This window comes from Aulonocara sp. 'chitande type north' Nkhata Bay, linkage group LG3 (genome assembly GCF_057382095.1).
Source record: "Aulonocara sp. 'chitande type north' Nkhata Bay isolate Kocher_YH1m ecotype deep benthic linkage group LG3, A_spYH_male_GT1.1, whole genome shotgun sequence".
Taxonomy (NCBI): Eukaryota; Metazoa; Chordata; class Actinopteri; order Cichliformes; family Cichlidae; genus Aulonocara; species Aulonocara sp. 'chitande type north' Nkhata Bay.
The window spans coordinates 61,991,147-62,015,239 of NC_141346.1; the positions used below are offsets into that span (position 1 = coordinate 61,991,147).

Sequence of the window (24,093 nt, forward strand, 5' to 3'; positions counted from 1 at the left end):
ACTTTAAAGCTGAATTGAACAAGTTTAAATTGTGTTTCTCAGCATTCCAGAGACACTTTTCCTCCTACCGGGTGGAGCCATTAGCTCTGCCCGAGGCAGGATAACACTTGGGACAAAAATGAACTTAAAGCGGGAGAACACAGGGGATCATGTGATATGGGAGGATGAATTTTGGGGGCTGGGAAGGCAGGACAGGGTGTCCTCTATTGTCCCCAGAATTATTTAGAGCTCGATTATTTACTTTCTTATCTTTACCCTCTTTAAAAATTCACTTTCCTTAGTCTCTTCCTTCCTTTAGACTCGTCTTTCCTCCTCCCCCACGTCTTTCCACAGAAAAAGCGAGTGGATGGCCCGTTCGTAATTGGCCGTTTCAGAAGCACATTGTCCGTGGCTTTTCAAGTCGCAGGTGCATATAGTAAACCCAGAGTCCCCGCTCCTCCCCTGGGCGTCTTTGTTCCCACTCCCCGCTTTCCTCACTCCCCCACCGAGCAGAAAATTAGGGTTGCTTTTTAGGACTTAGTCCACAGGCTTAACCCTTTCACCGAGCAGCGCCTTTCTCATGGAAATGGGAGGGAATCACGCACTGGCTAATCGGTCACTGAGGGGAGGGGATAGGATCCTGAGGAAAGGGAGAAAAGATGAGCGCACCGAGACCAACAACAGGAGGGGCATAACAACATAGAGCACATATAAGAGACTGCAAAAACCTATAGCTTCTCAGCCCTTCAACATGACATATTTTAGGGTGACACACATCTCTATATCCATCCATCTCTTGGAAGGCGGTATGGACCCTCCTAGGATGTGGACCTTTAACACTTTCCCACAACACTCTTGATTCTTAAAATGTAAAACAGGGATCTTTTAGGGAGTAGCTATAAAAATATAAAAACCAAGAACAGCAAACCATGTGACATGACAACAGAAGTAGCACGGGAACAATCGTTGACCATTTGTTCTAAGTGGGAGACGTTGAAGCACACACGTTGGTGTTTTTGCTGAGGTCCATGGGACCATGCGAGGATAGGAATTGGATAGAAGGGGGAGAAAGAGTAGTGTGGGAGGAGGAGGAGGTGGAGGGAGTGTCAATGGAAGGATTTTCTGGTCCAGTACATCTCCTCACCTAGCAACAAGCAATGAGGCTTCAAAAAGTGGTTGCCATGGATATGCCAAGAGTGACTTAAAAGTCTTTACAAAGAGCTGCAGTCATTCTCTGTTTGTGTGAGTGTTGTGTGTGAGCATCAGGTGGTGGTTACCAACAGAGCTTTAAAGTGTGATTCAGTGTTTACATTCAAGATTCAATTTAGTTTTATTTAAATGACAACAAATCACAACAACAACAACTCTTTATTTTGTAAGGTAAAGACCCAAAAACCTGAGATCCACAAACTCTTTGCAGGACGTGGACGTTCTTCAAAGTTAACCGGCGAGTAAATGTGCACACGTTCAGCTCTCAGTCTCTGGTTTCTGCATCACTTCACTGAACTTATAAGAAAACAGGAAAAAAATATGTACACACACACACACACACACACACACACACGCCCGTTCAGCTATCTTAGTGAGGACCTTCATTGACATAATGGTTTCCCTAGCCCCTTACCCTAATCTTAACCATTAAAAATGAATGCCTCACCCTTACTCTAAACCTGACCATAACCTAATTGTAACCCTGACACTAAAACCACATTTTGAGCCTCAAAATGGCTTCACACTTGTGAGGACCGGTGAGTGCGTCCTCACAAGTGCCTGTTGGTTCTCACAACTATAGTAGAATGCAGATTTCGGTCCTCACAAAGATAGCTAGACAGGAACACACACACACACACACACACACACACACACACACACACACACACACACTCTTTATGTGATGATGCAGAAAAGAAAAACTGTAAACCTCCAACTTAGAATCACAATATTTTATTTCAGCTGAAGAGAAATTCAATATAAGGATATGTTGTGTCGCTCGCTGCTGTTACAATACAAGTCAGTGGAATATATATGATAAACAAATGTGCAATGGTTACTCGGCGTTACAGGGCCTACAGATTTAACCCTGTGATGATTAAAACCAGTGTGAACCACAATCAGGGAAACTGCATCAAAAGGAATGTAAGGACAGTGCAGGGAGGGAGAGGACTAGAGCAGCAGCTCGACCCATAATTTAACCCCACCACCAAAGCTGTTCATCATAAAGGCTGAATGATCAGCCTGGCTTGTTACAATTTCACCTGTACGTCAGTCAGGTGCACATCTATAATACCATGTGTCCCAAAGGCTTTGTACAAACATTTCATGTGTAAGTTTGGTCTTCCAAGTTTAAAGACACACATAGTGTCTAACGAACATGTAGATGGCTCTCTGTTATCCACGTTTAGTGACGGTTATTTGTCTAATCCTCTTTTTTCTTCTGAGGTGAACTGTTCCAGTAGTAAAGAACCTGCAGAGTAATAATGCCGTTACAGGTTGAGGATATGACGTAGGTGAGCGCCATCAGTGAGTCTCCAGTTTCCTGTAAAAAGACAGCATAAAGCTCAATAATTTACTTTTTGCAGAATGTGAACCATGTCCTCTATAATGAGATCTTAGTTCAATAAAGAGCTAACGCTCTGATGAGGAATGGTCCCCGTAAAAACTGCTCAAACCAGGGCAAAGACACGGAGGTGTGCATTGTATTTTAATCGTCTCACCTGTACTGAGGTAAAGATGCGTGCGAGGGACCCAGCGAACAGCAGGAAAACAGACACGGCGGAGAGCTGGCCGGTGTGACCGTTAGCGTAGTTGGTGGATGCCTGGATGAGCTGAGAGAACCAGACAGATTATCACGTGTTACTCAAGCTCGAGCGTTTGTTTGTGGAGGCTGACACGTTCTTCTATCTGCATGTTGTTAGTGGACACTGTAAAGATGGATTCATCTGATGACACGTGTTAGCTGACATATCATACACACAATGAGGTCTTGAAAATGTATTACAAGCTAATCACTCTGAGTACTGTCAGTCTGTCTGGATGCACTGTACTGTGTTACAGGAATGCCTGAAAAGACAACGTCTGAAAAAAGCTACAGATGATTTAAAACCACGCGTGTGACGTGTGCAGGCCTACCCTCCCAATGATGATCGCCGGCATGTTGAAGGCCTGCAAGGAGGTAACCACTGACATAGGAGTCACTGGAGACAGCAGCAGGACCAGCAGGATAAAGTATATAACCATGAATAGGAGACCTGCAAGGGAAGCAACATGTCGATGTAACAATGTTAAACTGAATGTGGAAGCACGTTTCCGCCACAAAAACAAACAAACAAAAAGGTATCCGTTCAGTTAAGACTAGCTGTGAGATGTAAAATGTCTTTTTCATGTATATTTTGGTATTTAATAACATCAAGGGGAGAAGTCAAACCATTGGTCACAGTTATACGCCACATGAATACATGCTCGAGGCGACTATAAGCTTCACAAAATTCTACAACGACCGAAGCAGTTCTGGTAACAGTTCAGTTTGCATGAAGTCTTACCTGTGCTGGTTCTTTTTCCATAATGCTGAATGAGGAAGCCAATGGTGACTGTTTGCAGCATGAGGAAAAGAGCCTCACCCCAGGAACTGCAGTGACATACGGCATAAAGAAAACCTGGACCCTTAATAAACACTGATTACAATAACATGCAGAATTCAGAGCACCCTGTGTCCATTTCTACTTCAACCAAACATGGTCCAACCTGAAAGGGAAGTTGTTGGCAACACTGTAAGCCATTGTCCCTGTGATCGCCAACAGCTCCAGCAGCACAGACTTGAAGCTCAGCCCCTCAGCGCTCTTCGCTCCAAGAAGCTTTAAGATCTGAGGAAGCTTCACTGTTAAAAAACAATTGGGGAAAAAGTTATAAAATAATTTAACACACAGTACCGTACAGAAGTCCTGCACCGCCCCTCGCCTCTTTATATTTTCAAGGAAAATAGGTGGAAGATGGGTGCAGCGATTTACTGAAGCAAACAATGGGTTTTGGATTTGTATACAGTGTATACACTACCAGTCAAGAGCTTGAAATGGTACAAAGTGTTGAACTGTCAGAGGTTAAACAACATAATGCTCATTCACAATGATACAAAAAGCCCTTTTTCAGGAACAACATGGGCTAACAGTTTGAAGCTGCTCTGCAGCAGTGCAGAAGCTGCTGCTCCTACAGCTCCAGCCCCCTCTGTCTGCATAAAGCAGTGCTGGACACACTGTGGTACCAAAGCCTCGTCAGCATCAGCTGAACAGTGCTGTACTGCAGAAAGTAGAGTGATGTGAGGAAAAGGCGATTAACAATGAAAGAGAGACAGAAGATCACAACACTTATACATGCAGGTCTGAAAAAAAAGAACAAGATGGAGAGCTTGGAAACACGGAGTGTCCATCACAGCCTCCAGACTGAAACCCCATCGAGCTGGTTTGAACTGGACAGAAGACTGAAAGCAAAGCAACCATAAATTCCCACATTCATGGGAACTTCTGCTACAGATACGGGAGAAGATTTGATTTCTGTTGCAGAAAGAAGCCACGACTGTGTTCAGCTGTTACATTTTGGTCCATAAAGTGATCCCATGATTTCTTTTTAACTCCAATTGCTTATTAATTATTTTATTTATTATTGGTCTGAAAGGTCCCTTCATAAACTCCAACTTCTTCAAAGTTCTGCAGCTCGGGTCATAACTTGCACTCCGTTAAGAGCTCATATTAGCCCAGTTCTTCAGCAGCTTCACTGGTCGCCCATAGAAGCCAGGATAAATTTTAACATCTTACTTCTTACGTACAAGTGTATCCATAAATCTGCTCCTTCATATTTGTGTGAGCTGCTCCACTGTTTCCCTCTCAGATCCTCATCTGCTATTCATCTTACTGTTCCTGACGTCTTCTCACAAGCTGGCTGTAGATAAACCTTTACTCAAAAAGCATCTCTAGACCCAGCAGTCTTAGCTAATTATAGGCCAATCTCCAACCTTCCTTTACCTCATGATATAAAGCACCTTGAGGCAAATATGGGCCTATACTACATAGGATATATGACTATAATTAATTATTTCACTAAAATTAAATGAAATTGATGTTTATTTATAATTAAAAACAAATAAGCCAAATAATATATTCTATCTCTTGATTGACTAAGGCAGCAATTCAGATAACAGCAGGTACAAAGAGAGGTGGAGGAAGCATTTTACCCATCACTGATCCCAGTATGATGCCGATCCCCAGGCCTTTGCTCAGTACAATCTTCAGACATGGCACTGGAAGAAAACACAGGCTGAATGATTATCAGGACCTTTGGAATGTAATGTCTGCAGCAATACATTCATTATTTATTATTATTTTATTTATTATTTTTTTATTTGCAGTAAAGGAAAACAGTTAAGTGAAGAAAAAAAAATCACTGCACTGTTAAACTGATTTTGAATAAAATTCGTAAAGTTGCAAAACAAACCAAACAAACAGGCCTTTGTTTCTACAGCAGGGATATTAAAGTTAACTGAACCTATTAGTGAACAAACATTTAGGCATCTTTAATTTCATATTTAGTAATAAAGCCTAAACTAAAACCAGAAAAACTATTTTGGAAACTAACCGAAAAGGAAACAACTCAACTCGGTTCAAAGCATCCATCAGAATCAGAAATACTTTATTAATCCTGAAGGAAATGATAGAGTAATTTTTCTGCTGTGTATCTGGGCTCAGGTTGCAAGTCTGACTGAGGCCAGGCAGGAGGTAGGACATGGCTGGAACACGTCACCTAGCTGGTGTCCAGGACAGAGGTGGGACCAAGTCATTGTTTTGCAAGTCTCAAGTAAGTCTCAAGTCTTTATCCTCAAGTCTCAAGTCAAGTCTCAAGTAATGTCAGGCAAGTCAGAGTCGAGTCTCAAGTCACTGGTGTAAAAGTCCGAGTCAAGTCACAAGTCTGAAACTTTGAATTTCAAGTCCTTTCGAGTCTTTAAAAAAAACGAAAAAAAGCATGTTGCAGTTATATGCTAAATGTAAATATTAGACCATGTAATTTTTAAATCTGTGTTTTTCTCAACACATGACAAAATAGTGAACTTAGAAAATATACACAAATTGTGAAATTGCACCTCTTTAAAATGCAGCTCAATTAAACTTAGCTCCAAGAATAATTTTCACCGACAGTTCTGAGATAAGCTGCATGTTATTCTTGGATGCGGTTGTAGGACCGGCTTTAAAATCGCATGACAAAAATATCATACACATTAAAAAAAACTGTATCACCAACGTAGCCTGGACAACATTTGCTAGTTAGATGAAGTCAGCTATCTCATCGTAGCATATTTATATGCATATTTATAATCATACGGTTCTTGGAGTGAGTGCATACACTCATGAAGTTTAGTAACTTCAGGTCACTGCAACAAGTCCAGGTACAGTTTACCGACGGATGGGTACAGGACCTTGAAATGCACCGTGTAGAACGAAAGACCATCGTACGTATCATAAGTTTACCAGTCTCACAAATCGTCTTCATAAATACACATTCCTTAACCGTTTATTAATAGGACCTTTGAGCTCAATGGTAATTAATTAGTAGTGGAAATAATTTCTGGTAGCATCACAGAAATGTAGCAGTGACAATAATACTGTATGCTGTAATCGTACTGGGCAATTAGTGATACAAAACAACAGTTTTATCCTGTGAATAAAAGTATATGTTTTTGTCAATGTACCATAATAACAGAAGCGAAACGCAATATTGTGTCAGGACAATTCACTATTTATGCACAATAAATAAAGGAGCATAGCGCGACAATTTCTGTTCAGCGCCAGACTTGCTTGTAACCTATATCACCAATTATGTTATGAAAATGACGCATTAACTACTAAAAAACACTGACCTTCGTGTAAATGCTTGGAGCAGACTAACCTGTGAGCTGGAGTGTTCTGGGATGTTATATTTGGTCTTTGAATGGCTGCAATCCAGGCCATCCGTCACGTCTTTGTTACTTCGGAAACATGGCTTGAACAATTTCTCTTCAACGACGTAATCCGATAACAACCGATCTCTTTACCCGTCGGCTTCCCGTGGCTGTCATGCGACCGGCTATTGCAGTTAATAATACAACAGCTTCTTGACATTTTTGTGTTTCTTTTTATCGCTGTGTGACTGATTTTAATTGAAAGCCTGCGTGCGCTAGTACCTCTTGCCACGAGTTCCCAGAATCCTTTGCGGTTCTACCCGTGAATGACGTCACATTTTCAATCTCTATATAATATGCATGTTAAATTTTATATTTGGGGTAAAATATCAAGTCTTTTCAAGTAAACCGGTTCAAGTCCAATTCAAGTCCCAAGTCATTGGTGTAAAAGTCCAAGTCAAGTCACAAGTCTTAGAACATTTTTTCAAGTCAAGTCTAAAGTCATAAAATTAATGACTCGAGTCTGACTCGAGTCCAAGTCATGTGACTCGAGTCCACACCTCTGGTCCAGGATTCATCCTAGTGGATGCCTCCGCTGGCTCCTTTCAATGTGGAGGAGCTATGGCTCTACTCTGTCCCTCTTCAATGACCAAGCTCACCATTTCTGTAAGGGAGAGCCCGGCCGCTCTTTGAATGAAACTCATCTCTTGGCACTTGTAGCCGTAACCTCTTTAGTCACTACTCAGAGCTTGTTCCACAGGTGAGGTAGGAATATAGACCGCTAAATCGACAGCCTTGCTCTCATACTCAGCTCTCTCTTCACCTCAACAAACTGCGTCCGCATCGCTCCAGATACCGCCCCAATCCGGCGTTCCCCTCGCTCAGGAACACGACCCCGAGAACTTCTGTATTTCAGGCAGTAACCTATCCCAGATTCAGAGTGGGCTCGCCACCCTTTTCTGTCTGGGAACCATGGTCTTTGACATGGAGGCGCTAATTCTCTTCTCCACAGACAGCTCCAGTGCAAGCTGGAGGTCATGATCTCAAGAAGCTAAAAGAACCGCATCGCCCGCAAAAACCAAAGATCAGATCCTGAGGCCCCCAAAGTGAACAAGAACAAAAACTAATTTAAATATTAAATTATAATAACTCTGTACCACAGTCTGCGTCGTAAATACATTTTCCTCTCTCAATAAGATTCACTTCTAACTCCAGTGAAACAGAACACACGGCAAACAGGATTACACTAAGTTTACTTCAACATTACAGAGATTGGAACTGCCAGCGTTTCGATTTTGTGAAAAAGAAATCACGGAGACATTTGCTACAATTCTTTTATAATCTCACGAAAATGAAGCCATCTGCTTGTAAACCTACATTTGTGAATAATGAACTTGGCAAAAATCAGCATGTGATTAATAAGAGAAAAGGCAGCTAGAATAATCAGAGCTAACAAAACGACGTTTCTAAAATCTGTGAATCAACTTTAAAGACATTTCCTTCACCTGATTTTTTAAAATGAACTTTTTGAAATAAATTGAGAGAATAAAAACACAAATATTCCTCCAATAACTTTTTCCTGTTTGCTGTTTTTCTGACTTTGTAGTTCGTAGTTGGAGTAACAGAGTGGAACTGACACGGTGTTGCCAGTCGTGTCGAGCCCGTGTTCAGGTACATTCGTGTCGTTACTTTGTAGCAGACTGCTGGTTCAAACGAGCTCCCTCATTGTTTGCATGCAGCTGTATTCAAATATCGTTACATTTTAACTAAGCGTTCCGACACCACATGACTCTCACTTTATTTACACCTAACGTGGAAACGTCGCTCGTGTCCTGTCATCGGACCCTCAGAGTTACACTTTCCGGGAATAAACTGCGCTTGTCAAACTACGACGAGCCTCTTACCGTCTAGAAAGTTGAACTTGAGGAAGAACTCGTCGTAGCATGATTCTGGCATAAAATATGTCAACAGAAGCCCTTTGAAAGGATCCATGAAAGACAAACCCTCAACAACAACGGCTTCTTCCGCCATTGTCAAGATGTGACGTCGCCGTTAATGTGTAACAGAAACAAGATCCCACCGGTTCAAATGACATCACAAGTGTTCCGCTAACAGTGTGCTGTCATAAAGTGCTCGACTCCATCATGTAACATTACAGTACGTGTTTAGTTAATTTCTTACATATATATCAGTTACACAGGTACCACCTAAAAGATAAAAACAACATTTCTAGAAGCTGAAAAAGTGTCTTTTACAAACGATGGAGCTGTAACTAACTGTAAGGGATCGGATAGCAATCAAATTCACCGCATTATTACAGTGGAATTAAAGTAAATCACACTTATCATGGTTTTAGGTCGATTACTATTTCAATTCAATTTCTATAGCCATAGTTCACAAGAACTAAGCCTGACGCTTGGTGACAGTGGGAAGAACAGGAAGAAATCTCTGACAGAATCAGGCTGAGACATCAGGTTGGCCATCTGGCACGATCGTTTGGGGATGAGGAGAGAAAGCCAGAGATCAACTAATAAATAAATGCAGAGTGGTGTATAAACACACAGTGAGTGAAAAAAGTACGTGAAGAAGAAAGACTAAACCTTTTGTAGTATAACCAAGACAGGATTCAGGGTCATCTTATCCAGCCCTAACTATGCATTTTTTAATAAGGAAATTTTTAAGTGCAATTCTAATAGTAGAGACGGTGTCTGTGTCTGAGCTGAAGGCTCTGCCTCCCATTCTACTTTTAAATACTCTATGTAGTTAAACCACAAGTAAAGCAGCAGGGGCCTGAAGACATTGTGTGTGATGAGAATGATTATACATTTGATTCTGGACCTAACAGGGAGCCAATGAAGAGAAGCCATTATGGGCAAAATACACACACTCTTTCTAGTCCCTGTCAGGACTCTTGCTGCAGCATTTTGGATTAACTGAAGGCTTTTCAGGGAGTTTTTAGGACTTCCTGATAATAATGAATTACAGTCGTCCAGCCTGGAAGTAATAAATGCATGAACTAGTTTTTCAGTGTCACTCTGAGACAGGATATTTCTAATTTTAGAGATGTTGCGCAAATGGAAGAAAGCAGTCTTACCAGTGGGATTCCATTAGGACAAGCAAGGGAAGCAGTTTGTCAAATCTAAAACATAATTTAAGATTTAGACCAATCTCTGTCCTTTCAGAATCAGAAAACTTTATTAAGCCTTACGAAAATTATGTCTTGGTTTTTGAAAAGAAAGCTATTGAAACAAATGAATACTCTAAAATACTGAGTGAAAGTCAAAGAAAAAAGTGAGGAGAAAAAGTCAGGAGCAGCTGAAACAGATTTGATCATAAAGCTCCTGTCTGTTAATATGTGCATCCAGCCTTTCCATTACTACCATCTTGTGGCTGCAGTTAGCTATTGTTGCTGAAAGCTGTATTTAGTCTCATTACAAAGTGTAGTCGTCTTTCTCTCTGAGGGCTTTTGGTGTTCTGAGATCCGTTATGATCTCCACTTTCATATGGAAAGGAAGCTAGAATTAACAAATAGATGAGCTTCACTTATTTAGCATAGTAACAGATGAGTTTCCTTTTAGAAAACATGAAATAAGACAAAAAGTCAGAGAGATCAGATTGAAGCTCAGAGTATGGGCCAAGTGAACACAAATAAAACCGTGTTTGAGTTTTCCAGGGTAGACAAGCGTCAGGCTTTGAAACGAATTGAAACACTGTCTGTGTCTTTGGTTGCTATGCTACAGGGGGTGATTGCTGCCATTTCCTCGCTTCAGCCTGTGCGGCAAGTATTCAGATAGTTAGTATGGGTCGGGGTGGTGCTTAAACTAACATAATCATAACCTTTATGTTTCTGTAAGACAGAGTCAATCAATATATTAATTCATCATTAATTTGTATACTAACAGGGACCTAATGTTTCACTGTGTTACTCTGTGGTGGAGCTGTGGGCACTATATTGTTCTTTCTGTGCGATTTCCTTTATGTTTAACTTGTTTTTTGGTTAGTTTGCTCCATCATCTGTCTACACTTAGCTATTCTGTCCATAAAAGCTATGACTAAAACTGCTGATAAAGGGTAACAAAGACACAGTCCAACACCTACTGGAAGCTAGTTGAACTTACTGCTGGCAATACAAACCAAGCTTTATGGTTGTACAGGGATTGAATGGCCCCTAACAACAGGCCAGACACCTCATACTCCAAAAGCACCCAGAGGATACCCTGAGATACCTGGTTAGATGCCTTCTCCATAAAAACACGTGTAGACTGGTTGGGCAACCTCCCACACCCCCCCGAATATCCTTGAGAGGATAACGAGCTGGTCCAGTGTTTCAATGACCAGGATGAAAACCACATGTGTCCTCCTGAATCCAAGGTTCAACTAACAGATAAACTCTCTCTTCATTACCCTGGGATAGACTTTATTGGGGAGTATAATCCCTCAATAGTTGGAGCCACATCCTACAGGCCCCTTCTTAATCAGGGGAACCATCACTTCAGTTTGCCCATCTAGAGGCCACCCCAACCTCAACGTTGCAGACACATGTCAGCCAGGACAGTCCTAAGAGATCTACGAGAAACCCAAAGTCACCTTACAAAGAACAAAATTAATAAAAGGAACAATAGTCATAAAATACATAAAATAAGTTAAAATTGCAAAACAGAACTTGACAACAGATCAAATCAGCACTAAAGTGAATAAACCAGTTTGAACAGATGTGTTTTGAGCTGTGACTTAAACACAGAAAGGGAGTCAATATTTCTTATGGCTGGAGGAAGAGAGTTCCAGAGCCGAGCGACTGAAAGCTCACTGAAAGCTCTGTGACCCACAGTGATGAGACCCGCGGACGGAACAGTAAGATGAATAGCAGATGAGGATCTGAGAGGGCGGGAAACAGTGGAGCAGCTCACACAAATATGAAGGAGCAGATTTATGGAGACACTTGTACGTGAGAAATAAGATTTTAAAATTTATCCTGGCTTCTATGGGCAACCAGTGAAGCTGCTGAAGAGCTGGGGTAATATGAGCTCTTCACGGAGTGCAAGTTATGACCCGAGCTGCAGAACTTTGAAGAAGTTGGAGTTTATGAAGGGACCTTTCAGGAAGACCAAACAGGAGGGAATTACAGTAATCAATCCAGGATGTAATAAAACTTCAGTTTTATTACTGTTAAGTTTGAGAAAATTGGAGGAGAACCATGAGCTTCAGCTTCCCTTGTAATGCAACTGAAGCTTTGCTTGAGGTGGAAGTCGAAGAACTGGCAGACTGGGGCCTCAGACAAGCTTCTTCAGTTCCAGGCTTCTCGGATATGAAGTGACACGTCTTCAGGAAACTTAAGAAGTCCAGTTGCTCTTATTTCTAAACTCTAGATTCCCATGACCTAGATGATGGTGAACCTACACAGACCACTTGACCAGCTGTCTTACTGTGTCTTGTGAAACAACATACATCGTCTTTTTTCACGAGGGTGTAACTATCTGTATGCTGGCATCTGTCTTATTTCCAGCCATTTCATTTCCTGCTTTCGCTTCCATCTCTTCATTGTCCTTATTCTTATCACCACACTGTGTTTGTGCTGAAAGAGAAATCATTTCCTATGACTAAAACTGACTCTGAAGTATGATCTCATTAACTCATCTACAGAAGGCATTTTGCAGAGGCCGATAATCACCACAGACCTTTTTTTTAATAATAAAGAGAGTAAAGTCCAGAGTATTATTTCAGCTTTATTCTCAAACTGATCAATAATATATTTTTCTGAATAAAGCCCTAATACTCCCTCGTGCTTTGCTCCAACCCAATGACTATATAAAAGATGCTTTCAGTCGTCGGTTTAAACCCGCAGTAACAGATAACAACCATTAGAGGGCAGCAGACTTCTCTGTTTATTCCGCTTTTTCAGGAAGAAGAAGAAACGCTCCACACCACTTCCGTAACTGCAGTGATGGAGGTAACCTCTGGTGGATGTTGTTCCCTTAAGAAAGTCCCTCTGTCAGAGACGGAGTTGGATTTCTGCGGTCAGGCGTATTCCGTGTCCGTCCTGAAACCCGGATATTGTTGTCCGGAGACTGACGGGAACTTCAGAGCCGACGGGACCATCACTCTGATAACGGGACTGAAGAATATCCTGGTCGACACTGGGGGGCCGTGGGACCGGGACGTCCTTCTGACGACCTTAAAAAAGAGAGGTTTGGACCCAGAAAACATTGAGTTGGTCGTGGGCACCCACGGACACTCAGACCACATTGGAAATCTGAGTCTTTTCCCAACTGCAAAGATGATTGTAGGATATGACGTCAGTGAAGGGGACAGATACAGTCCCAGCGAGCTGGCAGAGGGACAGACTTACACCGTTGATGAACATGTGAGTTTTTCATTTTTGTCACAACACACACTGAAATTTAAAGGTTGAACCGAGAGATTTATTTCTTATTTTGATCTTCATTTAGCTGGAATACAACACACTGAAACCACCGCGATGCAAACACTGACTGTGTGTGTGTGTGTGTGTGTGTGTGTGTGTGTGTGTGTGTACCAGTTGTCATTACTATTTACGCAGTAATGAACTATTACACTATTTACATTTACATAATTACCTTAGGGATTAATAAAGTATTCTCATTCGGATTACATTAATTCTCGCTGAAGGCATCAGAACTATGAATAAACACATGAAATTCTGTAGTAAACAACTCAGAACATGTTTGATATTTCAGGTTCTTCCAACATGTTTGATATTTCAGGTTCTTCCAACATGTTTGATATTTCAGGTTCTTCCAACATGTTTGATATTTCAGGTTCTTCCAAACAGTCTTTGCTTTGAGTCCTGCTTTGCTCACTCTTGGCGTTCTCTCCATGAGCTTCATGAGGTCGTCTCCTGAAACGGTTTCCAACAGTCTTGAAGGAGTTCCCAGAGATGCTGAGCACTTGTTGGTCCTTTGCCTTCACTCTGAGCTCCATCTCATCCCAAACCATCCACACTGGGTTTAGGTCAGGTGACTGTGGAGGCCAGGACCCATCAGACCAAAGCACAGATGTCCTCTGGTCTAATGTCCACTCCTTGTGTTTCTCAGCAGCTGTTTGACCATAAAGGCCTGAATAAAGGCCTGATTCACACAGTCTCCTCTGAACATGTAGAGATGTGTCTGCTACTGGAGCTCTGTGTGCATCTATCTGGGCTCTGATCTGAGCTGCTGTTAACTTGTGATTTCTGAGGCTGGTGACTCGGATGAATCCTCAGCAGCAGAGGGGACTCCTGCTCTTCCTTTCCTGGGGCGTCCTCATGTCAGACAGTTTCATCGTGGTCTTGATGGTTTTTGTGACAGCACTTGGGGACACATTCAAAGTTTTAGCAGTTTTACAGCCTGACTGACCTTCAGTTCTTAAAGTAATGACGGGCTGTTGTTTCTCTCAGCTGATTGGTTCTTGCCATAATATGAATTCTAACAGTCGTCAAATATGGCTGCCAGCTGTGCACCAACCTGACTGCTGCACAACACACCTGATGGTCCCAACCTCATTAAGAAGGCAAGAAATTCCACAAATGAGCCCTGACAGGCTCACCTGTGAGGGGAAACACGTCAGGTGACGACAGCATGAAGCTCACTGAGAGAAGGCCGAGGGTTTGCAGCGCTGCCAACAAAGCAAAGGGTGGAACTTAAAATATAAAACATATTTATCACTTTTGTCTTTACTACATAATCCCATATATCTTGCTCCATATAGGTGATGTCTTCAGTTTGTATCTACAATGTAGAAAGTAGTAAAAAATAAAGAAAAACTATTAAATAATTTCAACAATAATCTCAAAATTTGAGTCCTGTGACAGAGTTGGTGATCTCGTTGGTTTTTCTAAATGTATGTAGTGTTTTTAAATAGTCTTGTTTCATCCACAGGTGTCTATAGTTCCCACTCCAGGCCACACAGGACAAGATATCAGCGTGCAGGTGAAGGGGACCTCAGCAGGCACCGTGCTGATCGCAGGAGATCTGTTTGAGTGTTGCTCAGACGAGAACAGCTGGCGGGATCTAAGTATGAACGCTGCAGTACACGAGGTCAGCCGCCAGGAGGCCTTACGTACTGCCGACGTGATCATACCAGGACACGGACTTCCATTCAGAGTTCTCAGGAACAAGTGACTCCAACTTGTGAATTGAAGGGACTTTACTGAATACTAGGAGCTCGACTCGGATCATTCAAGCCAAAGTTAAGAACTTCTGGCAGGAAGACAAACGTCCACATACACCACTGTGACACTGAATGTAGTTTTCTGTGAATTGCTGTGGGATTTTCTACATTTCTGCCTTAATTCGCTTACCTTTCACAGTGGACTGAGAAAAAACATTCTCTGGTTAATGTTAAATGAACTCATAATAAAACTTGTATGGACTTTTCAACATGTAGCTGCAAAGTTGTGGTGGAACCACTGACATCAGCACACGACACAAATGAGGTCAGTGACAGGAAATGTTTATTGTTCCACTATTAAAGCCTCAAATATCAAACTGGTGTCTACAGAACATTTGTTCACAAAGAAATCTCCATTGTTTCTTTATCACTGTTGGTCAGCAAGTTTATAACCAATCCTGAACTTCCAAAGAAATCCAAACTCCGTTGTCTGTAATCATTAATGCGTCATCTAATAAAGACTATTCAAAACGAGCTGGGTTTTGAAACGATGTAATGGATTAAAGACGAAGAAACAAACTTTTCTGTCCCACATGTGAAGTTAGTCTCGGACATACAGCTAAACAAACAGGTGAGCCTGAAGCTACATGTATCTGCTCGTGTCTGGTTAAAGTCATTTCCACAGCCCAAAGACAAATTCTTCTCTGAAAAGATCAAAATCATCGACGTACCCTCACACAGACCCACAGCTTGTTATCAGTGTGTTATCAACACAAATGCATGGAGGTGCATCTGTGACATGTGACTCAGCTGATTTAGGGCTCGTGATGAGAAAATACATTTTCTTTTTTAAACATTTAGTGCTGTTGACCTTTAGAGGACTCGATATCAAAGAAGCAAGGATCGATGAGTTAAAGAGAACTCCTTTGAAGGGGTGATTTGTTAAAGCCCCACCTTTAGCTGCATCTGAGGACCCATGAGAGCTAAAACACAAACATGAACATTTTATCTGTAAACTTGAAAATGTGGACACTTGGTGAAAAGCAGAACTCTGCAGACTCAGCGTGTACAGGAGGGTGTGCGACGAGCCTCCTACATAAACTGTCTGCAGACTCAGTCGTTCGCACCGTCGCGCTCTTCCTCACTGATTTGAAGAACTGTGGGAAGAACTACGGCCCACTCAGGAAGTCAGATATGTGGGAGGGTTGATAGGAGGAGGAGGACCAGCCAGTCTGGATCCTGACATGCAGTTTTGTGTGTGGTTGATATCCGACTGTGATGAAAGGTCACGTGTTTGACGATTTTAAAAAAACAGCAGAAAAAGAGAAAAAACAAAAGAAACTTGAATTAAAAAATTTATTTTTACATAGTGAAAATATTTGACAAACACGAGAGAGCCGAATTAAACTCTACAGATTAATATGTTAATATGCCACAGCATGTCTAATACTGAAACACTCTTTAAGCCTGACACTTGTTCTGCTCCTTCAGTCACATTTACATCTACATAGTTCTGCCACTGTAGAACTATGTAGCCCCAAAACGATGCCAGTTTTGGGGCTTGTTTTGTGTTTTTTCCTGTTTCCGTTGTGTTTTGTGTTCTTTTGCAGCTTTTTTCTATTTGCTGTTGTTTTCTTAAGTTGCAGTCCACTTGACCTCTCAGGGTCACTGTTAGTTGGGGTTTGGGGAAGGTTGGGGTAACATCCTGTCAGCTGTGACTGAAGAAAGGTTTGTTCCACTGATGTTTCCTCCAACATCCAGATGAACAGAACCCGGGTGATTTGCTCGCCTCTAGAGGGATCTCTCTTCTAAGATATAAATATGATGTAAATTTAACATCAAGCTAGAAGTAAATCAAGCTCAGCATTATTCATGTAAGCCAGTCAATAATAACTAAAACTTAAAAAAGACAACGAGCCTCGTCTGTTTTGTCACATGACTTTGAATTTAGAAAATAGTCATTTTTATTTTAATACAAAGATTTTTAGATCTGCTTGGAGATGACCCAATAACATTTGTAACATAATTAATTTTGTTTATGTTTACACAAACAATAACGATATGAGAGCAAACTACAGACTGTGTGTGGATACATTTCCATAACACGTACAGAAAATGTAAAGAAAGTATTCGTACCACACACACGTGTGAAAACTGAGCAGAGAGAAGCTGACCGATGTCAGCACAGGAAGCTGCCTTGTGGCAAAGATATCAGCTCACCACAGAAGTGCTCTTCTTCTGCTTCCACTGGATCTTTATAAATTTAATCATCAAACAGGTAAAACTCACACTATCAGCGCATTTACAAATTACCTTTAAACACTATTTTATACTATTTAACACTATTTTAGTACTTGTCACTCAGCTCTACAGAGGGTAAAACCAAACCAGAAAATTGTGGGGAATGTTATTTGTGTATCTTCCTGTCCTTACCTTAGTCTGTGTGAACGACATGAAACTGAAAGAAATGTACTGGTTTGAAAATGCACTGACTATTTCATGTTATTTCAAACATACACAAATAATGTTTAGAAACAGAGATACTGTTGTACCTTTGCATGTCTTCATGGTGTGAAATGTTTTACAAATTGTCAAAAAAACAAAAACCCAGTAAACTAAAGTAAAGCGCAACATTTGGCCAAACGTGGATTTTCATTTACAAGCTCTCAGCTAAAATCTTCCAGGTAGCCAATGACTTTTCAGCTATTTGTTATAACCAAATGGAAATGTTACAGTGAATGAGCTGTAAACCCAGAGCACTTGTATGATGTGTAATTATGAAAGGTAACATTAGAAGTACTTTTAAGTACTCTGCAATAGGCTCTTATGGTGGATTTGGGATCTTGTAACAAAAGAATACATAGGACGACTAATTTTTCATCATGTCCATTCATTTCTTTTCTCACATACATATTTGAGTAGGTTGGGGGATATGCATGGCAACATATGTGATAGACTGTTTTACATTCGTCCTCCCAAACTACTTAAGGACATATTCCATTTAAAGTGCTATCTTTCCTGATAACGTGTTAGTGAAGCAATAAGTTTATACTGTGTATGTACTGTTGGAGCTACAATGCCTTTTGAGTACAGCTTTTACAGATTATGTAGCAAAAACTCCACAGAGGGGGATTATTTTTCCACGATTGCACCCTGTGGAAACAGCTTTGCCAGACTCCAGATTTTTATTTCCTGTGCGTACACGCAGCATGATGTGCTGTTCTGTTATGAATGGTTAAACTGGAGGCATGCAGACTAAGTGCAAGTGCAAGGCCTAGACGAGAACAGGCAAGAGAGCAGGACTGAGTTGCATGTTCTCAGTTAAACACATGCACACACTTGGGCCATATGGTGGTGAGGGTTTAAGTGAAGCCAGTGGACTGTGACTCGAGGAACAGATATGGTCTGGGGGAAGGAAGACAGGAGAATTAGTCCATGCATCATTTTCGAGTAATCTCTCCACATCCATAATTTACTCAAATGAGAGGGATACACTGAGTCCAAATTCCTCGGAGTCATGCAGAGAGGCTGAGAGGGTGAGCAGGCAGGAGAGGAGAGGTGGAGTTTTGAGAAGGAGGTGCTGTAAGAAAAACCATTGGGTGCAAACATGTCAATCTCCTCCCTCAAAAGCTGTCTTACCTTCTGCTGCTGTGCTGGAGAAGGGGAACTGGCCACGCCCATCTGCCTGTGCTGCCACCAGCACGCACTCTTCTCGCCTCAGCCCCCAGCTCCTCACTACCACTGCCCGAGCCTTCTACCAAACTCGTGACAAATAAGCTCTCCAACTCTATTACTTCACACAACCCTCGTCTTCCTCTCTCCGTGTCCACTAGAGTTGGATGTCTTAAGACCTGTCTTGGTCTCGATACCAGTCTCGAGACCACTTTTACGTGGCCTTGGTCTTGTCTCGACTTTGTCTGGGTCTTGGTTTTGGTCTCGATACCTTGTGGTCTTGGTATTGTCTTGGTTTAGGCGGTCTTGACTACAAGTCTAGTGTCCACTCAGTAATCTCTGCTCCCTTTTCTTCCCATAGACCGTTCAAGTCCTCCGCCAGTTATCCCTGCAATCCCAGAACTGTTATTGTTACTCTGTCACTGTAGATAAGTCATTTACACTCTAGCTAAATGCGTACTGTGATCTGCTGCTGGGGTCCGCCTGAGTTGCTCCTAACAAACTCACCTTTAAAAAGACTTCCGCTTTCTTACAGTCAGTGGAGAATACTGTGCTAACATCCTCCTTCACAGCACGAGGCGGCTCTATTCCCCTCTCTAACATGTGTTCAATCACATTGAAGCCAGTGATTGGCTCCTCTGCCACCCTATCTTCCTGAGCTACTAATACTGGTACTAGAAGCTTTGACTGCGGAGCCTCTTCTGTGGGTAACCTGAATGTGATTTCAGCCCACCCAGCAAATAGCCAATGATAGAGCTCAATCATCCTTGTAGTGTCCCTTCAGTGGTATGAAGCTGTGCGAGGGCGAGGTCTGTTTTAATCACTAACATATTGCAAAGACTTAGGCCTGACGACGGCTTCAGTAATTCCAGCTTCACTGTGATTCGTTTTAAGTCCAGTTTCGATTTGGTGAATCAGGTTGGAGTCTGACAGTTTGTCTTTCTTACACCAATTCAGAACTGTGTGTGACTGTGTGTAGTCACTTCAGTGAGCTGCTTCACTTATGGTTCTGATCAGCGTGTGCTTCTTTGACTGTTTCCCAGCTGAGATAGTAGTTTGTAACATTGCTGCCGCAGTAATCAAAGAAGCTTTATGTTGACATGACATAAGTTACAGTTATTTGATTGACGACATCTGAGCTGAACATGAATTGTTCTTTGATACTTAAACCTGCAACAAACCTGTTTTTTTCATGCATTATTTTTTCTGCTTTCTCACAGGTCACGATGTCCATCAGCAACGCCACTACCTGCACCAATGACAGTACGAACCACTTCGACATCATCCACGTGTGCTTGTACTCCTTCATCTTCATCGTGGGTCTTACTTTGAATGTTATAGCTCTGGTATTTTTTTTTTGTCAAATCAAATCCAGATCCCCAACAGTTGTCTACATGACCAACCTGACCGTGGCGGACTTTTTACTCATCCTCACATTGCCAGTGAGAATCTACTACCACCTTGGATTAGAAGGCATTCCTCTGGTGTTGTGTGATTGCCTTGGCTTGATCCTGAAGGCCAACATGTATGGGAGCATCTTATTCCTCGCTTGTATTTGCTTTGACCGCTGTGTCGCTGTCAGCTTTCCTATGTCTACAAGAATTCAGAGAGCAAGACAGAAGTCATGGTTGATTTGTCTTGGAGTGTGGATACTGTCCTTTGGTCCAAGTGTGCCAATCTACATCCTCAAGCGTGAAAATGTTTCTTTAAATGTTACTAAACATTGCTTTGATAACCCACCGGTTTATGCCACACAACCAGCAGTAGTTTTTTCCACTTTATTTCTGGGGTTTGGGCTCCCTTTAGCAATTATGCTAGTATGCTCCTGGATATTGGTTCATACTGTTCAAAAAAGCACTGTGGCTCAGACAAATCTGCTGAACAGCAGAAAGATCCGGAGGATGATCGCTACAAGTCTGCTTATTTTCCTATTCAGTTTCTCTCCATACCATGCTACCCTAGTTGTCCTCTCCCTGCACAGAGAGCCTATAACCTCTAGAACTTGTAGCGGTATGCACCCCATGTTGGCTGCATACCGCTACAGCCTGGCGGTGGCTTGTCTAAACACAGTGCTTAACCCCATTGCGTATTATTTCACCACAGATACCTTCAGGAAGAACATGGTGATAGGCACTGTTCAAAAGATGTTCCCCCTGTACAATCTGAGTTCAGGGCAGAGATAGCTGAGTGCTCACAATAGCTGAAAGATGTTGGAGGATCTCTTAGTCCCACTTAGCTCCATGGGTCACTGTTATCCTGAAAGGTGCATTCTGGGCATGTTTTCCTCAGTTGTCTGTATCTGTCTGTCTTTGGTTTATGTTCTCACCAACATCATCACCAGCACGAGTTCTGTTTTTCTCCTTTGTGCTCTTTCCATCACATTTGATGAAATACAAGCAGACTGTGAAATGACTTTTGCTTTTCTCTATATTGCTACTCAACCTTTAACGTCTTATTTATGAGGTGTTCTTTAAATGAGGGTCCTTCCAAAAGGTTCTTAACTCACTGGCATTAATTTTAGTTTTAATATCAAACCTGCAGCACAGCACAGTGCAGCCAGAGACACTGTTTCATCAACCACCAAGGCACGTATTATGCTTGCACAATACTAAGCCATCACAGGGAAGTGTACGGTGGTTTCTCCACAACAACACATCTTGCATAATCTTGTATATACTATGTCTTCACAATGGTCATAAAGGTTTTTTTTTTTGGTTTTTTTTACCATGCAATAACAGATTCTAAAAACAAACAATGTAATGCACAAAGCTCATGGAGATGCAATAAAATAATATTCTATTATAAAAAAGTAGAAGATAATATCTTTTATTATATACGTTTGAACTACGTAAACATGAATTGCTATTGCTCTGCAAGGGTCCATTTATTCTGTTCCAAATTTTTTTTTAGTGCTGTCCGCATTAATGCGGCAAATCTCAGCGAGTTAAAGTGGATCGCCCCGTGCATAGTTAGCTCGTCAACACGTTGATGCTGTGCAGCCCCACGCACGGGGAGATCCACCTTAACTCGCTAACTGAGATTTGCCGCATTAATGCGGTCATGGCGTTAACATCATTTTAAAGAGATTAACACTGACAGCACTAAAAAATTTATATAAGAAGCACATAAACAGATTATCTGATTATTAGCAGCTAGCGGCTACGTGACTCCCGCTGAAGCAGTAATATTGTATTTAATTTTTCACACACTGCTTCTGTGTGTTGGCTTCGTTTTGTTAAATAAATAATTATACGATGTAAGATGTCTGATTTTGTTGTTCACCTGAAATTGTATGTGCATCATCTGAAGACCATATTATTTATTACTATGTTCTGTTATGTTGGATAGCACAGGGGCCAAGACTTGATTGTATTCTTTCATCATTTCTAAACCTGTTTCCAAAAAAGTCAGGACACTGGACACAACAAATCGAATGTTGTAACTTTATCTTGCAAGTTCAGCACCTGGACTCTTTTACCAGAAAGCAATGCTGTTGGAAACTGTAGATAATGCGTCTGGTTAAAAGCCCATCTCTGAAACAGAGCTTGTCTGTACACCAGCATATTGCAGCTCCAAAACATGTATAATGAATAAATGAAATGATATTCTTGTATTCTCTGTGTCAAGTCGCTAAATGAAAAGTCCCCTGCTGTTATCTCCTGTCTCTTTATTGTTGTCTGTCCACTTTGAAAAGGTCACAAAACTAAAAAAAACAAACAAACAACAACCTGGTGGCTGTTTTATTTTGCATTCTGATTGGATGAGGACATGATGATAACAACCTTCAATCATCCTCCTCATTAGGTTCCTCATCGTGGGAGTTTCAAAGGAATATCAAAATTGGACCTCTTAGGCTTCAAGTTTGCTTATTTCAGCCTTTATGGCCAAACATTTTGTTCCATCAGTTTACTGGGGAGTTCTCACTAAAGTAAGATTGTTGGGAAGTTGGAAACTTTATCCTGGCTTTTCATTGTAAAGCAGTGGCTTCTTAGGTGCTGAGCAGCCTTGGAATTGTGATAAAGTGAATTTAAAGTCAAATAATCTTTCTATAAACACATTTTGGACTAAATGTATGAATGCATGATGCATGAAATAGATGCAGCAGTTATGCGATAAATCTAAAGAAATCAAACCATCGATGTGTAACAATAAGAAAAGATGCGGGGAAAAAGTACCGAACACATGAAGAAAGGGAAATCACATGGAAAGTCATGACATCAGCTGAAATCTGTCAGTAATTAGAAAGCAATCCTGTCACTTAGTACTGATTATTATCAGCTGGTTCAGGCCTAATTGATGGCCAATAAAACATTGTGTCATTACCAATGTGCCACACAATGGACATTTCATGATATATAAAACCAGTGAGCGTCTAAGGACTGTTGCAATCGTATTGCTGCGAAACATAACGATGACATTGGTTACAGAAGAATGTCTAAACTACCGAAGCTTCCACTGAGGACTCTGGGAGCTGAATTTGCATGAATGGAATAATGTACTGAGACATTCCTGACAAAAATCTACCAGGAGGATGAACAAAGAGTGCATGTTTCAGCAAGACAATGATGCCAAACACACGGCCAAGGAAACTCTAAACTGGTACCAGCCAATCAGCTGCCCTGAATCCAAATCTATGGGGAGTTATAGCACGGGCCACGGGACCTTCAGGATTTGAATGTGTGGGAGAATGGGCCAAAGCCACACCTGAGCAGTGCCTGCAGCATGTTTCTTCATACAGACGGTGTCTTCAAAGGTCATTATACCTCAGCATCATACAAAGTATTCAACTTAAGAATTTACACAGCGTTTTTCTTGTAATTACAATTGTTTGCTGAAGTGAATAAAACAGTGTGCTCTGTAATTGAAGGGCAGGAACAGCTTTGGTGTTTCAGACTGTGTGGCCACCCATGGCTCCAACACCATTGTGAAGTTTGCTGATGACACAGTGGTGTTGGGTGCCATCTCCAACAACGATGAGGCGGCCTACATGGATGAAGTGAAGAATCTGGCATCGTGGTGCCAGGACAACCACCTCCAGCTGAACGTCTGCAAGACCAAGGAGCTGGTGGTGGACTTCAGAAGGGGTCAGCACAGAGACTACAAGCCCATTATCATCAATGGAGCTCCAGTGGAGAGGGTGCAGTCCTTCAAGTATCTTGGTGTCCACATCTCCTCAGACCTGACATGGGCTGCCCACATTCAGGTCCAGACCAAAAAGGCTAGGCAGCGCCTGTATCACCTACGACAACTGAGGAAGTTCAGGGTCTCTCCAAAGATCCTCAGGATTTTCTATACAGGCGCTGTGGAGGGCATCCTCACACAGAACATGACATCGTGGTTTGGGAACAGCTGTGTGAAGGACCAAAAAGCTCTCCAGAGAGTGATCCGTACAGCAGAAC

General features: G+C 41.7%; 3 protein-coding genes across 3 annotated transcripts; 2 read left to right on the forward strand and 1 right to left on the reverse strand.

Moving 5' to 3' along the window:
- Positions 1-1,903: 1,903 nt before the first annotated feature.
- mpdu1b (mannose-P-dolichol utilization defect 1b) lies at positions 1,904-8,962 on the reverse strand. The gene is made up of 7 exons (XM_086285382.1): positions 8,803-8,962; positions 5,201-5,266; positions 3,721-3,853; positions 3,519-3,604; positions 3,109-3,227; positions 2,694-2,804; positions 1,904-2,515 (listed from the first exon to the last, which is right to left on the reverse strand). The coding sequence occupies exons 1-7, from the start codon at positions 8,927-8,929 to the stop codon at positions 2,396-2,398; spliced, it is 762 nt and encodes a 253-aa protein (XP_086141508.1). The 5' UTR covers positions 8,930-8,962; the 3' UTR covers positions 1,904-2,395.
- Positions 8,963-12,801: 3,839 nt separating this feature from the next.
- On the forward strand, positions 12,802-15,557 carry mblac1 (metallo-beta-lactamase domain containing 1). The gene is made up of 2 exons (XM_086287673.1): positions 12,802-13,259; positions 14,791-15,557. The coding sequence occupies exons 1-2, from the start codon at positions 12,840-12,842 to the stop codon at positions 15,031-15,033; spliced, it is 663 nt and encodes a 220-aa protein (XP_086143799.1). The 5' UTR covers positions 12,802-12,839; the 3' UTR covers positions 15,034-15,557.
- A 1,600-nt stretch (positions 15,558-17,157) lies between these two features.
- Positions 17,158-21,026, forward strand: LOC147336478 (lysophosphatidic acid receptor 6). The gene is made up of 2 exons (XM_086287675.1): positions 17,158-17,300; positions 19,915-21,026. The coding sequence occupies exons 1-2, from the start codon at positions 17,199-17,201 to the stop codon at positions 20,875-20,877; spliced, it is 1,065 nt and encodes a 354-aa protein (XP_086143801.1). The 5' UTR covers positions 17,158-17,198; the 3' UTR covers positions 20,878-21,026.
- The last annotated feature ends 3,067 nt before the right edge of the window (positions 21,027-24,093 follow it).

Bases quoted from the DNA above. Each gene is read 5' to 3' on its own strand.
- mpdu1b (XM_086285382.1), bottom strand. From the start codon at position 8,929: ATGGCGGAAGAAGCCGTTGTTGTTGAGGGTTTGTCTTTCATGGATCCT. The intron at 3,605-3,720 runs GTTGGACCATGT...ATGTCACTGCAG, and splicing joins GCCAACAACTTCCCTTTCAG to TTCCTGGGGTGAGGCTCTTT. The intron at 2,516-2,693 runs GTGAGACGATTA...GTCTTTTTACAG, and splicing joins GCATCTTTACCTCAGTACAG to GAAACTGGAGACTCACTGAT.
- mblac1 (XM_086287673.1), top strand. From the start codon at position 12,840: ATGGAGGTAACCTCTGGTGGATGTTGTTCCCTTAAGAAAGTCCCTCTG. The intron at 13,260-14,790 runs GTGAGTTTTTCA...TTTCATCCACAG, and splicing joins CTTACACCGTTGATGAACAT to GTGTCTATAGTTCCCACTCC.
- LOC147336478 (XM_086287675.1), top strand. From the start codon at position 17,199: ATGTCAGCACAGGAAGCTGCCTTGTGGCAAAGATATCAGCTCACCACA. The intron at 17,301-19,914 runs GTAAAACTCACA...GCTTTCTCACAG, and splicing joins TAAATTTAATCATCAAACAG to GTCACGATGTCCATCAGCAA.